Source organism: Haliaeetus albicilla, chromosome 7 (genome assembly GCF_947461875.1).
Source record: "Haliaeetus albicilla chromosome 7, bHalAlb1.1, whole genome shotgun sequence".
Taxonomy (NCBI): Eukaryota; Metazoa; Chordata; class Aves; order Accipitriformes; family Accipitridae; genus Haliaeetus; species Haliaeetus albicilla.
Genome location: NC_091489.1, coordinates 26,166,708 through 26,181,317, shown reverse-complemented (window position 1 = coordinate 26,181,317; position 14,610 = coordinate 26,166,708). Strand labels below are relative to the sequence as shown.

Below are 14,610 nucleotides of genomic sequence, written 5' to 3'. Positions count from 1 at the left end.
CTTTTAACCGTTGAATGAAACTATAACCAAACCAGTTTATTTGTTAAAGCTGTGACTAAGTCAGGACTCACTTGCTGTTCAGCTCTACTCCTTGCTGCTCCCATACTTCTAGCATCACTCCAGGCAACTCAGCCAACTCTGTGGTTCAGCTTGCCATATTTCCCACCTAACATTGGAGAAAATAATTGGACAAGTAATAAGACAAGTATTTAAATCATGTTTCTCATTAATGACCATCATGAATGTGTGCAGCTGAGAAATTTTCTAGAAACAAAGAATACTAATACTGCTAAAATACCAAGATTCCTCTGTTCTTGCAATCTTAGCAGGTTCCCACCTCCAGATACCATTTTACATCATTTCCAGATCGGATACCTTTTCCAAACTTCTCCAGATTAAGTCTACAATACCAAACTTGTCCAACAGCTGTGTCTCTCATTTTCTGTTCCTCCTCCATTCTTTGAAAAAAAGCTGGCATTTTGGAGATGTTATCCTTAGCGCTCAAGGAAAGCTGCTTTACTTCTCATGTTCAGGAGACCACTAGCTAGGATTTAAAATAGGTGATCCTTTGAACATGTACGTTTAAATGAGCATTTTTTTCATGGCAAGGCAGAGTTCTCAATTTCTTTTGCTCAATTTTGCCCTCACTCTGTCCCTTCAACAAATTGATCCAGACTAAAAATAATTTTAGGAAAAAAATAAAGAGGGTGGGGAGCGAACAAAAAAAATTTTATTTGTACTCACTCAGCCACTTTCAACTCTGTAAATGCGCAACTACCAGGGTAGCGCAATGGTGGGAACAAGTAGCAAAGGTCAGGAACTGTTTAAGCCCATGTTGCTGTAAGAAAAAGACCTGTAACACAAAACTACCATCTAAGACCCACACGTGATTTTCCATGGCAGTTCTATTTACTGCCTTCCTTTCGGTCTATGTTTTTAACAAGATGAAGCAAAGGCCAGTGTACTAAGGTGCACCTGTAAGACAAATCATTTAACACGGAGGTAAGTGAACCTGCAAATGGAGATGAAATGTTTGAGCTTCTTCGGTGCAAACTCCCACCAGTCATCTGTTGAAAACCTAACCTGTACAATGTGGCAGTTGATATCTGCAAAAAGAGCCTTGCTTCCTACAGTCTTGATTCATTCCCATGGGAAGGGGCATGAGCCTCTCCCAAAATTTCTTTGCTGGCATCTAGAAGTCCCTAGGTACCATTGCTAGTAGTATAAAGTGATAGCAGCAAAAGCATCTGCAGGAGGAATTAGAGTTTGCTTTTATACAAACACGGCACTAGTATTCCAAGCATTTCACATGTTGATTAACTACATTTCCGTACAGGGAGCTCATAACACCTCAGCATTAACGCTCAGTTATAGATTGCCAAGGACAATTTTGTACACCAGCAAATTCCAGCAGCTACCAGTGAAGTCTTTAAGTTAGAGATTTTGTAAATGGAATGATAAGAAGAAAAGGAAGGAAAAAAGTGTTTATCTTTTTTTTCATTTTTAACTAGGATGAGACATGTGAGTAGAAGCACTAGAAGGACAGAAAGCCACACCTTGCTAGAAACTTGAAGAGAAATATCTCTTTGATAAAAAGATTACACTGAGAACTGCCTACGAATTGCATTCTCCTGTTGCCCATGCCTTCTGCTGCCTAACGTATTAATAGAACTGTTCACCACATGGGAATTCAATTTGTGAAGAAAGGTGAAAAAACAAAGCTGCTGGCAGATAACATATAAGCTGCTCAAAAGAAATGACACAGGTTCACTCTTCCCTCAAAAAACTAATACACACAGAGAAACATCACAAGTTTAATGGTACAGTTTGCAGTGATTTTTGCTTTGCTACTGTGGACTATGTTGGGTTTTTTGTTCGATCAGTTCTTGCACAGCCAAAGTTGGAGTCCAGCTTTTATGAAGAGTGTGTGTGTGTATATATATATATTTTTTTAAGACAGAATAAAGAGAATCCAAAGGATTAAGCAGCGAAGAAGGGTATAAGTTACAAGCGTTTCTCCCCAGTTATGTGCCAGCTTTCCAATTTTATATCTTCTGACACCTTCTCCGACAGCAGCTCTTCCTAATTAAACTAAATTAAGTAAGAAGCTGTTCTTATTTACACCCCTGAACGCTAATATTCGGGGATCTCAAAAGAGACCATGACAAACCTGGAAGGATCTCCAAAGTGTTTTTCAGCAGCAATGTGGCATAGTGTCAAGAGTGGGAAGGCTGGCCAACTGGCAAAGCCATTTTAAATGTACTTGGCCAAGCTAGGCCTGTAAAAACAAGATGCTTTGTCAGCCAATGCAGTGGGCACTTATGTTCATAACAACTCCTTTTTTTCCTGAGTTTTCTAAGAACAAATTACTTGCTAATGTTGACATCCAAGTCCTCTGAAGAACACAGATGGCCAGCAACACCAGAGCTAAGACACAAAGAGGTCAGTCACTTTGATTTCCAGCAAAGAAATTCCCCCTTTTTAAAATGTTTTTTTTGAGAATCACGCAAAACTTCTTACTTTTGTTAAAAAGAAGCTACCGGAGATTACAATTTTTGGTCCTTCAACCATGTTCCCCTTCCTTGAAGGCCTCCCAGGGTAACTATATTTAACAAAATATATCTATCCCAAGATAAATTAATTCAGAAAACAGACCACATTCACTTTCACACCCAAACTACATGCTGCTGGTTTTACAAAAGATGGGCAGTGCCAAAAGAAAACAGTAACTCCTATATATTTACCCCAGGAGGCCTTACATCAGCCAATGCTCTCTCTGGGTCCTCAGCAGTTGGCAACATGGCAGCAAATAGACCCAATCTTTGCATTGCAAAGCTGCTTTTTTAATAAGCCAGGAATTGATCACATTGGCCAAGTGTGGTCCCCTCTGCCTCCTGCCCCAGGCTTGGTATTAGTAAAATGAGAAATGGTGGTATTTTTTAATCCACCTTTTCCATTTCAGTTTTATCTCACTTTCTGCAAATCTCCAGAGACCTTCCATCTCATACATTAAAGCCCCATCTTTGCAAGCCTTACGCTACATTTCACCTCAAAGCCTGGGTTTGCTGCAGCAAGGCTGAATCTCTAGCTGGTTGGTAGATGTGAGAATGCTCCTCTACCCTCTGGCAGCGACCCAGGCCAGGCCGTGTGCTCTGAAGAAGGCAGAAGCTCTGACTAGGCTTAAGAGCAAGGTCATGCAGCCAAATGGTGCCAGTCTGCACATGGCATTTTGTACAAATGCAACGCTTCAATTTGCATATTTGCAGTCAGTCTCTATACAACTCCAAGTTCATGGTGGGGGGGGATTGCATGGACAGTGGAGTTGTCGGTGATTATTTTACACGACAGCAGTAGTGCAAGTGTCATGTTAAAACAGCTCTGCCAACTTGCCTCAAACTGAGCAATTCCTTTGGTGATGGGAGGGGGGCATGCAATTTAGGGTCTCTGAATTACCCAGTTAATGCAAAGTGATGAGGAAGCGCAAGAAACTCATAATCATCCTCTAAGCTCATTAGTGACACAGGAATCTAAATTAGAGAACAGAGCCAGAGCTGTGGAAGTTTTGATGCTCATCAGCCATCTTTGCATCCAGCCTCTGCAATGTGTTCTCTTTAAATGCTGTCAGCTTTTCTCAGCGCCCCCCCCCCAACATTCAGTGTCACAGTTCCCAAACAACCCCTCTCTCTCTGCTGAAACCAGACTCCCAATTTCCTGACCCAGAAGTTCACACATTCAGACTAAACTAAAGCACTAAGTACAAAAGCAACAGTAGCATGCTCTTAGCTCCATCTTCCACATGAGGTTCGGTGAATAGAGAAGGAACTAAAATGCACACAGTGACTGGTTTAAACAAGGAGCATGAAACCATCTGTTTCACCTGAAAGTCTGCAGGCTAAATGCTCAGGTCTGTAGTGGCAGAGACCCTGACCATATGTCTGATCACAGTGACTGTATCCCGCTTGAGTCTTGAAGATCTCAAAGCATGCACTGCCACAAACTCTCAGGGTAACCTACCATAGTGCTGCAGGAATAGCAAAGAAAAGGTTGAAAAGTTATAGAAATGCTTTCAGTAGGGAAGCCAGGATGAGGATTGAGGGCTGTTAGCTAAGGGTAGGTTCCAAAAGTGTACCAACCACTTCTGGGGATAAGGGAGCTGGTAGAAAACCACGGGAAGGACTTCCAGAAAAGCCATGAGCAGACAGGGATAACAGGGATGATAAGAAGAAGAAGGAGAAAGAACAGGTCCTTCTGACTAACTTGTGTGTAGTGCCAATTCCAGAAAAAGTTGTAGCTGAGTGATGAAATGCATTTGCTGGAGACAATTCTCCACAGACAGGTCTGTTGAACCCAGCTGCCCCTGTCCCAGCTTTATCGTAGTCTGTATCCCAAGGCTGCAAGAGATGGCTCCAGATCATCAAAGCTACGCAACATTTTATTGCTGCATGAGAATGCCAGATTGATGTTAGATTGCAAAATATTTGTTGATCGCATGAGATACATAACAGATGGCAAGTTCCCTGTCATAATGTCCAAGACCTCAATATATTTTGCAAGACAGTAAAAAAATTCAAGGGTCCAGGACTGAATCTGAATTTAGGCAGACAAAAGGCAGTAAATATGCATTGTTACAATAACATTTATCTTCATACAGCTTGCCTTCAATTAATCCAGAATTCTCCCCATAATACCCTGAACTTAGCTACAATAAAAAAATATTTATGTCTTACTTAAATTAGTCTATTTAACTACTTCAGCAAATCCAGTTCTGGAGTAAAAACAATTGACAAGGAATATATGTGTGTATGTGTGTGCACCTGCACGCCCGCATGTGTATATACATGGCACAAATAAACAAGGATGGAAACTGTTAGTACCACTAATTGTAGAATACCCTTGTTCCATATAGGATGAACAGATGAGATACTCATGAAAAATATTGTCAAATACATACAGTGGAAAAGTGACAATTCAAGTCAGACAGTTATTTAACATCTCAATTTAACGCTCTTATCTCTGTAACATATTACACTTAAAAATCCTAACAGCCACAAGTAACAAAATTCTCTTCTTGTTCCCCAAATTTCACTTTGCTTTCAGAAGGTGACAAAAAAAATTGAACTGTTGAAGCAAAGGACTACAGAGAGTGCCATGCAGAGGATTAAGGAAATAACTGAGTTAAGTCAGTCAACTGTGTTCCAGTTTTCTCTGTACCGAGTGACCCGTTGCCCTCTCTGGTTTTTATTTGCTTTTGCACTGTACTGCCTTATGTAACTGTTCCCTTCAGCTCATAAATTTCCAAGGTGAACAAAAGCTCAAGTGATTACATTCGGCTTGGCCACAAAGGTGATTTTTTTCCACTAACTTCTACTTACTGGGTTTTATATTTTTAATCACATAAAAGTATTAAGCCCATTGCAGTTAAGTTGATCGATTTGGCTTCTAAATGCCCACATTTTCCCATTTTTGACTGGAACATTATTTCCAATAATGTTAGTAACTACAAAGATTAAAACGGATTAAGGCTGGAAAGGAAAAATGGTTTGGTGGTTGTTTTTCCTTCCCCTTCACAGGGCAGGCTGCCCTTATTTTGGTTCGGGTACCTAGAACTGCTTTTCATCTCCCTAAGCATCGCTTTGCTCATACCAATATCCTACAAAAGGCGGTCTGTCTTTTCAGAGTAGATCCTACATAAAAAGGACTGGAAGTCCATTATCTGAAGTTATTTTCAGTGATAGCTCTGAAGCAGCCTGACCTGGAGTCACACAGAGGCAAAAGCAAGCGCAGCCATAATCCTTCCTCCCTATAGCATGACGTTTTCTTGATCTGACCTTTCTTCAGTGGTGAAAGCTATTGCTGGAGATAACGGCAGCCTAGGGAAACCAAGAGACCCATGCTTACAAAAATGCACAAAACACCAACAGATCCTCAGCAGCATTTAGTCTGTAATCCTAGCAAGGTAATGAGATTTATAGATGCTAAATCCTAAGGTTTTTTTATTACACTGTGAAAGCATGTTCAATTTTAATATTTGTCAACGTGCATGAATTCAGCTTATCACTTGTTTATAGCACACTTGATACAAATTGCAACCAAATTTGTGTAGAATATACATAATTAACAGGTCAGAAACAATTCTGATCTCCCCAAAGTTTACTTTGAGACCTACTGCACTCCTTCCCAGAACATTAAAAGAATTAAATCTTCACCATCATATAAACTAAAAGTTGATGAAATTTCAAGCTCCAGACCTTCAAAATCCTGATAGCATTTTACCTCCTACATATAGCACATGACAATTGTCTACGTTCATTATGAATTCTTTCCGCACCTGAATTATCAGAATTATTACCTGAATTATAATAATTTCCTTGGAATTACCAGGGTCTGGGCACAGCCATTAGTAGAGAGCAGACATGATATACCTAAGGTGAGCTGACAGTTCTTAACTTTTTCAGTATCAGGTAAGTTCTTGCACTGGCAAAGCATCACTTCATCTAGGTAAGTCCTTTCATCAGAAAGTATTTGTCTCACTGGTGAGAGTTTCAAGTGACAATCAAAATACAGTCAGAACTAGCAAATATTAGATTTCCAATTTATCAAACGTCTATTACTAATGTTTGCCCATTCTTTAAAGAAAGATGTTTGTTTTATATGAAGTTACATATCCCTGGTGATTTCAGACTTCAGAAAAATGATATGGAATAAGAGGCTGCTTTTGCCCTTAAATTTGAAAGAAATGATCCTAATTTCTTAACTTATACTGTGGCTCTTAGTATTTGCTATATAGTAGTATTTAGCTACCATATACTATTAACTAAGTTTTATGACACCTCTGTGAGGTAGATGTTTTAAGAAAGGAAAGAGAAAAGACATACAATGTTTTGGGAAAAAAACCTCTAATCCATAACCCTGATGTGATTTCCTCAGGTCTTTCTGGGAAGAATCCTACAGTAGAATCCCAGACTTATGTTAAATTAGGGCAGAAAATACTCTTTGCTGATAAAACATGCTTAACATCCCACAAAATGCCAATAAAAGTGCTATTACATGGATTACCATTATCTTAAACACTGAAAAGAAATGCACGTGAAAATACCCACTCTGTAAATAAGTTCAAGCATAAAAGCCAAGAGCAAATACCTAGGCTAATCTATAACATTTGATCAGTCTCAGATATTAAACTGCAAAATAAATAATGCTTCAAGAAAGTAAAACTTATTGGCAAATCAGCCCAGAATACTAGTGGGAAGAACACAGCCCCAGGGGAGAGAGGCACATTTCATAAGGAAAATAACACGACAAAGGCCATAAAACAAATTTAAATATATCTTAATGCAAAGCCACAGTGCAAAACCAATGCATTTATTTTCTATTAATGACAAGGTCAGATATAAATTTGTGACTGAAATCTGCAGGTAACCTGCACAGCAACGCCTGTTCACCATATGGAGCAGCACTGACGCAGCAGGGCAGGAAGGGCACGAGAAGGGCGACTCTCCAGCTCACTCCACTGTCCCTCCCGGCAGATTCGTGTCTGGTTGAAATTTCATGCCAAAAGAGCTTTACAGCAATGCTCCGAGAGGAAGGACAAGATTAAAAAGGACATAAAGAAGGGGGCAGGGATCTATAGATGTTTTAAGAGAAAGCCAGCAAGGTATGGAGATACAGGAGGATAAAACCATTGTGCAAAAGAAAAGATGGACTGTTCAAAAGGAAAGAATGAACTGGCAGTGATGAGCATTGAATATCACGAACAGATGAAGGCAAATGCAGGCTAAAGTGCAACTGCTTTAGGATTTTATTTTCAGTCATATTGTTAAAGAAAATGGGCTTTCAAAGCAGAGTACTTCATGGCTAGCACATTCATCTGCCTTTAACCAGGATGTATAAAGACTATATCACCAGCATAAAGGAAACTTTAAATGTCACTGTAAAATCTTTACCCAAGAAAAAGAGTTCCAACTGCAAGTTACAGGTCCTGAACCAAACTTTCTGAAGTTTGGAGCACCAGTATTTCTGAATGTTTCTCATTAGGAGTGTTTTTAAGAGCAATTAAGAGGAAAGGGTTCATTTTTTTCTAATATGAATAATTCCAAGGATAGTAAGAATTAATGCATGCAAGTTGTAATGGATTCTCAAACCCAGAAACATCTCTCTTCCATCAGAAAACATTCACGAAATTTGACGTAATTCATGTAAACTTGGTCTACTGGCATTTATGAACCAGTCACTTCAAATTCCCCATTTCTAGCTGTATTAGTTCTTACGCATACAGTCTTTCCATCATGAAAGAACTGACCGATTAAAACTCAGAGATGGCAAGCAGAAAGCAAGGTTACTTATTGAAGCAGAAGGAGCAGACACTCCACCAAACTGCTTGGCCTTCTGCTGGGCAGAGATCTAAATCCAGTCCAGAGAGACAGAGAAGAATCAGAGTGACTTTAAATTCTGGAAGGGTACGTTTTCTACAGAGCATTCCTTTGCTTCTGTTGAAACATATGAAATATTAACATCAACTCATTACACACCAATGCATTTGTATACTCCCCTGTTATCAAGTGTCCAAATGAAAACAGTCTGTTCTGAATAATTTACTCCTGAATCATCAGCCAGCTTTCTTCTACAAATCCAGATCTTCACTTTTTTCCAAATCACATCTATGACTGACAACCTTTTAGAAAAGATGTTCTCTCTGTTAAGTTTCAGAAAGGCACCAGCATATGTGTATTTGATGTGCTACAAAACTTGATATCTAGAACAGATATAAGTGTGCTAATGATAAAGTAAAAATACATATAAAGGCTATAAAACTTGATGGTTTTAAGTTTGTGGGCTGCATCCAGCATGCGAGAACAACTTGTTCAACCTCCAGTAGTAGTCTCTGAACATCTTTCCAGGAGGTGCCCGAACACAGGTGGGAAGAGGCTGAGGGCTGGATGAATTGTTCTGGCAACCCACTTGCTGCTGCTTCAGTCCCACGGTTCCCCCAACTCCCCTGCCTCAGCCCATCTCATGAGCATGCTGTGGACTGCCTCAGCCAAAAGCTTTGCAGCAGAAAACCTATTTAAACCAAAGCTAAAGACTACATGAAACCGCGGCGCCTTAAAAAAAAAATGACAATTTTGACTCAAGTGGTGACAATCCTAATTAGTCCATGATTATTTCTGTAGGCACCAGTCTAATACCCTTATTCGCACTGATAGTCAGACTTGCCAACAGCTCACTACTGCACTGTCCTCAGCAAAGGAGGCAAAAGTTATGTCTGATGGCAGTTCAAAAAATCCATTCACACAACCACTTCCCTTTGAAATACGAAGCTGCACTGCTAAAATAATTCATTCTGGTTTTGTTGTGGGGCTCTTTGGTAAGAGAAATTACAGTGTCTCAGAAATGTATTCATCCTTCATGTTCACATCCCCTTTCTCTCTCTGCACAGGGTAGAAGAAATATAAATGTACTTGCTGACTGATGTTACCATAATAATCCATTACCAGAGAAAAAAAACAATTTCAAAACAAGAGTCACTAACTACGTAATTCCCTTATGAAATACAACAGCGATTCTGAGTTAAGGATTTTTTTTTTCAATAAACATGGGTATTTTCCCCATTTGCTCACTAATGTACTCATTCTAATGTACTCACTGTAACTTTTTTTTTTAAAAAAAAAAAACCCAACTTTTTCCATTTGTTACTAATAGAACATAATTATTTCCAATCTCAAGATCCTGAACAGAAAACTCCACTTTTTAGAGGCTGGGCAAAAACCTAAAACCACACACCATTCTTGTTTTAGTCACTGTAGAGATACACGAGTGGAAGGCAGAGGGTCAGCACTTAGGAAGGCTAAGTTTTCGAAGACTGAGAGGAAACATGGACTAACAGAATAACTTCAACAATATCTACTGTCTCAGTAGGATCTCAATCTACTTGCACTTTCATTCCGGCCTTGGTATAGCCACACAGTTTCAGTTAAATCATGCATTCTGCATAGGTATACTCCAGGGGGGTGTGTGTGTATATATGTGTGTGTATGTCTGTGTGTATCCTTAGGTGTATCTAATCCAGGTGCTCTTTGCTATAAGCTACTAAAATATTACAAAGTCCAAAGAAACATACTAAATGTTAGCTACTGACATCAAACCCCCAAAACTAGCTCACGGTATGATCTGCAGTAGCTACTGCTAAGAATTTTAAGATTCTCTACCACACTGCAGAGGAAAGATACCAAACTGAAACACATTTTCTGTCAGAAGAAGAAAAATTGAGGATGGGAAGCTGTGCCTTTAGTTGTACATTCATATGAATTATAAAGACTGAAAAGAAGTGCAGTGTTCAGCACTGACAGAACTATATATCTCTTTCAGGCAGATAAGACCAGATTGCATAATATGCCTGGTAATAAAGATGTACTTGTAACATGAAAATAGGTGTTATGTAAAATATAGAGGAGTCTTTCCCCTCATTTATCCTAAAATGTAAAGGATGCTTGATCATTTATAATTTGTGAACTTTATTCTTTTTCAGCTTCTACTTTGCAGATATTACCTAATTTTAGTATTTGATTAGAAAAGGAAAAAAAGACCAATTGACTTTGCAGTGCATAGAACCAAATATAATTTTAATATAACTGCTAGTATGGCTGATTTTACGTTTAATTTCTACATCCTCAGATTTTCCAAGCTTAATGTAAGAAGAGCTGTCAATACATATATGAAGATATAACACAAACAAAAATTGCATTCACCACCCAGAACATACCCTTCTGTCCAAAGACGAACCACAAATTCAGGTACATCAAGGGCCCAATGGTGAAAAATACACTGACTTGATTTGGATGCAGTGAATTTGGCAATAGGTAAAATCCCTCAGCACATATGTAGCTAAAACAGATTTACATATTTTGCAAAAGAAAGCTTACCTGCCCATTTTTCCCCAGTTCCATTTCAACTATTGCAACAGGAGTGTTTATCTGATCGATGTGTCTTGACTGTGACTTCAGATCCACTCGCCAGTTCATGTTTTTCAAGACATTATCCCAACGGCTTTGATTGATCAGGCTCTCATGGATCTTTATTCGGTGGTTCTTCCAAAATTTTGCAATGACTGCAGCTTGATCCGACGTGATGCCACCTTGTTTTTTAGTTTGGGCAGTGAGAAAAGCCTCCAGCTGATTCAAATCCATGTCTGCTGAAGCAATTGACTGTAGGGGAAATAAGAGAAGTAAAAAGGAAAAGCTTATTCAAAAATACTCTTTAACAGTCTACCAAAAGGTCACTCTTTAGAGTTTTACAAAGATCAGATTTTAAAGGGCTAGTGCAAACAAACCTGGGTTATGGAAATAACCTCACAACTTTCATTAAAAGGCCATTTGCAAGTGCCTACCACTTATCCCAGATTCCTGGCCTCAGACAGCTGGAGGGTAATGGCTCATTAACAGTGATAAGTAAACCGGGAGCACCTTTGGGAATGCAGTACTGGTACAGGATAACAAGGAGGCTTCTCACTGTTTGCCTGGCCCCTTCCCCCAGTATGCCCTAGGCAGACCCAGCTCATGACTGCTGGGAACACTGGGTCAGGCACGATACTGCCGTTCTGATTTTCTGTTAAACAGGAAAGCAGAGGCAAATACGGCATGCCCCTGGCCAAGGCTGAAACAAGTGCAAAGACATCCCAGCTCACTGCAACATCCACAGCTTCATCTGCCACCTCCACACCGCAGACAAGGAAGCAAAACTGCCAAGTGCTGCACCAGTAAAGCGGCCATGGTGGTGTGCTGGCTGCAGCAGCGACAGTGCGAGTCTTCTGAGGGAGAGTCTGTGTGCATGGACCAATCCTTAAAAATGCAACTGCAGCTTCTCCTAAAGCATCAGTGGACTCTGTCAGGCTAAATACTGTGTTTGTGTTTTGCAAAGGAGTGTAAGGGGTCATTTACTCCTCCTCCCTGCGCAACAACAGAAATTATTCTTCCCGACCCCTTTTTTTAATATATGTCCAGTTTTTCCACCTATTTTTCCAAAGCTGATAATCCTACAGCCTTAAATTTGTATTGCCGAACTGGCAATGGTTGCCACATATGGTCACGAAGGGAGGGGGAGGATGGGAGATGGAAAGAGGAAACTGTAGCGAAGTTTCCTCATGGTAGTTTCAAGCAGACACTTTTGCTTCATTCTCACCCAAAATGGATGCAGCTTATGTTAAATGAACATGCCACATCCAAGCACGTGCCAACATGGAGCACAGCAAGGTGAAGCACAGCCAGCACTGCAGTCCTTGGGATTTGCCTCGACTTAATTTTCCTTGACATGGTATTCCTACTGCTATACTCTACACATTCAGGGAAATAATCTCACTCTCGTTAGCCAAGGGGGTAACACTGTGTGGCTTTTGGCTGGATACGCACTGTGTGCTTCACATTGCTTGTCTGCAAAATTGGATATCGCTTATCTAAAAAACAAGGGGTTAGTGCTCTGTGAGCTTGCCGAGGACATGAGACCTACTGCTTCATTGGCAATGAACTGCAACTGTCAGCAGGGTGAGCTACCGGCCGGCTTTGCTGCCTTCCTCTAGACCGGACAGATGTCAAAGGGATCTTAGGCACATCAGGAGCAGCCTGAAATAAAATGGCAGGTAAAAAAACAACAAGCCACCGTAAGAACTAACCCAAAACAAAGAGCTCACACATCACGCAGGTGATGGAGAACAGCAGCAAGTTTGCTGCTTTGGAGGGAGTAAAGTCAACACTGCAAGGCTCTCAACTTTCAGCAGATACACCACAACATCCTCCTCACCTTGAGTTCTTTTCCAAGAGAAAAGCACACCAGAAACAACCCTCCCCCCCAAAAAACCCCAACAAATAACTTGTGATCTACTATGGCTAGCTGCCTTCTATCATCCAGTGTGTAAGATCTTTCTCCAGAAGCATTGGTATTTTTTAAATTTTTTTTAAAGGGATGCACTGCCTTCCCTCACTCTCGCAATGCCATCTGTTACGTGATGGAGAAAAGAAATGGCAATCCACACTAGAAGTAACTGCTTGGCTGCATCAGGGTTCCAGCTTATTGGGAGCATCTGCCAATTTATTATAAAATTTGAGATTCATAGTGCACTGCTCTGCCTTTTCTATAGGGCATTCACTGTATCTGTATATATTGCTTGCTTTTATCATGAAGATAATTAAGAGGTAATTATCCTGTAATAGCTAATTATGCTGTAAGTGAAAAAAGCACTTCTTTTCATTTTCAGAAGAAAAGCTATTTAGACTCACAGTCCCTTCCTACATCCACAACTTAAACAGGACTGTGTTAACAGCAGTGTGGAATATTTTCTGTTTTAATATTTTTCATATCACTACATCTATGTGGGGATCTGTTTGCGTGTTGTGTAACACCAACTACTGCTTATGTGCGCCTTTTGTGTTGGCTTATGTGAACAGGGGGAGGAACAGAGGTGAATCAACAACCTCAGACCCCAGCACTTTATGTAAGCCATGTCAAGACAAAGATCAAGTTGAGATGCAGACTTTCTTCTCAGTTCAGCTGTGCAGAAAATTGCCTTCTGTTTTATTCCTGCACAAGAACCAAGAACATAAACTGCGTCCTCTGCAGTGAATGAAGCAAAGGTGTCATGGAGAAACATCTCATCTGCATTAAATATGAACCTAATGCAGATTCAATGGATCAAATAACCAGGTAACTCTTTTCTAGGCTTGACTTTATAACCTTCAAATACTTCACATTTGTAATTCTTCAGATTTTTTTTAAACCTCACCCCCTTCACAACAACTCTTTTTGCAAGATGCAGCAACATTCCTGGCAGTGCTTTGCTAAGCTGATAAAAAACACATGCACAAAGTTCCTTACTGTGCTTGACACATGATATAAACCTGACTTCGAAGTGTATCCAAAAGAGGAAGCTTGACCAACCTTGCAGTTTTAAGCATGAGGAAGACAAAACAATATTACTAGGGCTTATACAGGACAGTTAAACTTGCCTGTTTGGCAAAGATCATCAACAGACTGATGATTAGTTAAGATCCGGCATGAGCTACATTTAAAAACTCTGCCCATTCATGTACTATAAGGACCCTGATATAGTTTGCTACCAAAATACTATCACACAAAACAGAGGAAGGAAACTTGTGTATCACAATTAGCAATCATTTATCTCTCTCACACAGACATGTGTGCACATGTACACACATGTACACAATATGGGTCACTATACTGTACACAGCTAAGAAACCAGAAGATAACAACCAGACTGTATTTTGGTGGAATATTTATCAGATAATGCATGCTTTAAATAATATACCAATATAGTCCATCATTCAGACTAGAATCTCTCTCAGCTTGGAAATACGACTACTACTTAAAAACTTCTTTAAAAAAAAATTAATTGGAAGTGGGTACAAACAATCAATGAGTTATACTTCAGTATAGCTGCACAAAGTTATTAATGAAGACATATTTTCTTTGAAATTCCTCAACAAAACCCACTAGCTATAAAGGTTTCCAAATCACATAAGAAAAGCAACTCATTTTCATATTCTTTTTCATCTTAACTTGGAAACATTTCACTGTGAACAGGAAACCGGATATAAGTTACAAAGA

General features: G+C 39.7%; 1 protein-coding gene across 6 annotated transcripts in view; it reads right to left on the bottom strand.

Annotated features, from left to right (window-relative positions):
* COMMD1 (copper metabolism domain containing 1) overlaps positions 1–14,610 on the bottom strand; it is an 80,944-nt gene that overhangs the window by 46,501 nt on the left and 19,833 nt on the right. For all 6 annotated transcript variants that reach the window (XR_011325434.1, XM_069787428.1, XM_069787431.1 and 3 more), the window contains exon 2: positions 10,920–11,201. Coding sequence is in view for 5 of the 6 variants with exons in the window: in XM_069787428.1 (XP_069643529.1) it covers positions 10,920–11,201 (282 nt within the window). In the remaining variant the exon portion in view is untranslated. The remainder of the gene's footprint in view (positions 1–10,919; positions 11,202–14,610) is intronic.